This window comes from Chrysochloris asiatica, unplaced genomic scaffold, assembly GCF_000296735.1.
Source record: "Chrysochloris asiatica unplaced genomic scaffold, ChrAsi1.0 scaffold00004, whole genome shotgun sequence".
Taxonomy (NCBI): domain Eukaryota; kingdom Metazoa; phylum Chordata; class Mammalia; order Afrosoricida; family Chrysochloridae; genus Chrysochloris; species Chrysochloris asiatica.
Genome location: NW_006408522.1, coordinates 32,437,477 through 32,440,668, shown reverse-complemented (window position 1 = coordinate 32,440,668; position 3,192 = coordinate 32,437,477). Strand labels below are relative to the sequence as shown.

General features: G+C 38.7%; 1 protein-coding gene across 1 annotated transcript in view; it reads left to right on the top strand.

Moving 5' to 3' along the window:
- Positions 1 to 1,617, top strand: part of ADAL (adenosine deaminase-like) — a 36,132-nt gene extending 34,515 nt beyond the window's left edge. The window contains exons 9-10 of the mRNA XM_006831721.1: positions 843 to 943; positions 1,423 to 1,617. Coding sequence (XP_006831784.1) covers positions 843 to 943; positions 1,423 to 1,617 — 296 coding nt within the window. The remainder of the gene's footprint in view (positions 1 to 842; positions 944 to 1,422) is intronic.
- Positions 1,618 to 3,192: the final 1,575 nt, after the last annotated feature.

Sequence of the window (3,192 nt, the reverse complement as noted above, 5' to 3'; positions counted from 1 at the left end):
TTTGCATTTCAGATGGCTTTGCAGTGGCGGTGTTAAAATCCCTGTGTGGTATAATTGACTGCCATAAATTGCAGCATTATTTTTCTTGTACAACTTCACTAACTGAATACAGAGTTCTGCACATTAAAAAATAAAAAAAAGTTGAAGACTGCATTAACCCTGAAACTACTGCCCTAAAATAATGCTTAACCTTAACCAAAAATATCCCCTGATATCTTAAAACCAAACAGTTGTTGTTGTTGCTATAGGTGCCATCGAGTCAGTACCAACCCATAGCGACCTTATGCATAGCAGAACGAAACACTGCCCGATCCTGGGCCAACCTCACTGTCGTTGCCACGCTGGAGTCCATCGATGCTGCTAGTTGGCCAGTCCATCTAACTGGGGGTCTTCCTTTTTGTCTCTGAAATCCTCCACCATACCAAACATGATATCCTTTTCTCCCAACTGGTCCCTCCTGACAATATGTAATATGTCTGAAGTATGAGATGAAATTTGGCTATCCTGGTCTCCAAGGAGCACTCTGGCTGCACTTCTAGTTTAGCTTAAGTAGTTAAAGAATGTATACCTTAAGCATGGTCTCTTTGGGATCAAATTGATGACAGCAACTCCAAAGATTCAATAGGAAGCTTAAGGGGATAGTGAGTTTGGTAATGGGGGAAGAATAGCTTGGAAAAAGAGGATGAGAATGTCACTGAGCTATGCAAGTTTTTTTGGTTTTCGATTTTTTAAAGTCAATTTTGTAAAATAATGAATTACTGCAAATTATGTATTTATGAGTATTTGGTAAACATAAAATGAGTTACCTGCTTTTAATAAGAGGCTTTCTTTCTTTCTTCTAGAATTCTGTTTGACTTCAAACATCAAAAGTCAGACAGTACCTTCTTATGATCAACATCATTTTGGATACTGGTACAGCATTGCCCATCCCTCTGTGATCTGTGTAAGATGTTTTGTATGTTATTTCTATTTAGTCCCTGAGTTGTATTAAGTCAGATGTTCACTACTTAGCTGACTTCCACTCCTTGCATGAATGAGGGAAACGCTCAAGTAGAAGGATGAGAGGTGGTTGGGGCATGAGAGAGAAAAAACAACACCTGGTGCTCAGCACCCATCTGTTGTGATTCTGCTTTGCTCTATATGCACTCACTCTGAGCATGGAGTTTTGTTTTGTTTTTTTAAACTCTCTGGATGATTTTAATACGCACCTAGGTTTGAGGACCACTGCTTTGCAGTTTTTGTTTTAAAGTATAAACAAATCAGTGTAATTAGAGATAATTGTCCAACTTTTGCATTTATGGGTACCTATGTAGATTCTTGGAAGATGCATGCTAAATAGGAAAATAAGCCCTAAGCAAATAGGTTGTTTTTTAAAAAATCATTTCCTTATTCATTTTGAAATTTTTTTGCTTATATTGGCAGACTGATGATAAGGGTGTTTTTGCAACAAGCCTTTCTCAAGAGTATCAGCTAGCAGCAGAAACATTTAATTTGACTCAGTCCCAGGTGTGGGACCTGTCATATGAATCTATCAACTACATCTTTGCTTCGGACAGTACGAGATCTGAACTAAGGAAAAAGTGGAATCATCTGAAGCCCAAAGTGTTACATTTTTAAGGTGTAATAAGGTGAACTACTCTCAAGTTATGTGTGCAGCAAGATCTCCTTGCAATATTCCACTTAGTAAATCATCCTCTACTTCCTTTGAAGCATAAAATACCTTGGGCTCCATGGTGTGCAGTAAGTATGTATGAAATTTACTAGCAGGCTCTTATGTCTTACACGGCTTACTAACATGTTTCCTGCTGAAAGGACTTGCTGATTACTCCATGTAGATTCTTTTTCTTTTTTTTTAATTTAGCAGTTTCTTCCCATTGTTGTTAGGCACTATCTATTTGGTTCCAACTCATAGCTACCCTCTGCACAACAGAATGAAACTGCCTGGTTCTGCACTATCCTCACAATTGTTATGTGTGAATCTCTTGTTGCTGCCACTGTGTCATTCCATCTCATTGGAGGGCCTCCTTTTTTTCACTGACCCTCCACTTAATCAAAGGAGCTCTGGTAGCATAGTGGGTATGAATCGGGCTGCAAACCTTAAGGTTAGCAGTTCGAAACTACCAGCTGTTCCGCAGGAGAAAGATGAGGCTTTCTGCTCCTGTAAAGATTTACAGCCTTGGTTGCTATGAGTCGGAACTGACTCCACGGCACATAACAATAACCACTGTACCAAGAATGATGTCCATCTCCAAGGATTGGTCCTTCCTGACAACATGCTCGAACTATAAGAGACGAAGTCTTGCCATCCTGGCTTCTAAGGAGCATTCTGGTTGTATTTCTTCAAACACAGATTTGTTCGTTTGGGCAGTCCATGGTACAGTATTCTTCACTAACACCATAATTCAAATGCTTCAATTCAAGTCTGGCCTAGATGTCTTCTAGGATCTTCCTTTTTCATTGTCCAGTATGCATATGAAGTGATTGAAAATACCTTGTCTTGGGTCAGGTGCCCTTAGTCCTCAAAGTGACATCTTTGCTCTTCAACACTTCAAAGAGGTCTTGTGCAACAGATTTGCTTAATGCAATATGTCATTTGAGTTCTTTACTACTGCTGTTGAGTGTTGAATGTGGATCCAAACAAAATGAAGTTTTGATAACTTCAGTGTTTTCTCAGTTTATTTATCCAGTTGTAAAGATTTTTGTTTTCTTTACATTGAGATGCAATCCATACTGAAGGCTGTAGTTTTGATCTGCATCAGTATTTTCCCAGTGATGATTATAAAGGAAAATCAAAGTGATTTCTCAAGAGGACAAATTTTAGTGTCTAAATAACATGAGGAAAGGGGAAAACATTGCTACCAAGCCTGTTAGCCTTCTAGCTCATGACAACAGTTCTGCAGGTTGTTGTGCTTGAATCAGACTGTTTACTTGCTCTATCTGTGTAAGTATTCTTCAAGACTGCTGACTTCAGGCTATACTGCCCACAGTGCATTTATGTGAACTCCCAGCAGTCAGGGTTAATGCACTTTGAGGTGACCCTAGTGACAGATAAAGCCAGCTGCTGAGAAATGACTTTATTCTTGTAATTCTTGTAATTGTATCATCAGTACTTGAAAAGAATGGAAGTCTCTGCTCCAGTTTTGATAATATATCTAATTTTTAAAGTGATTGTAAACTTTATAACCCATTTTT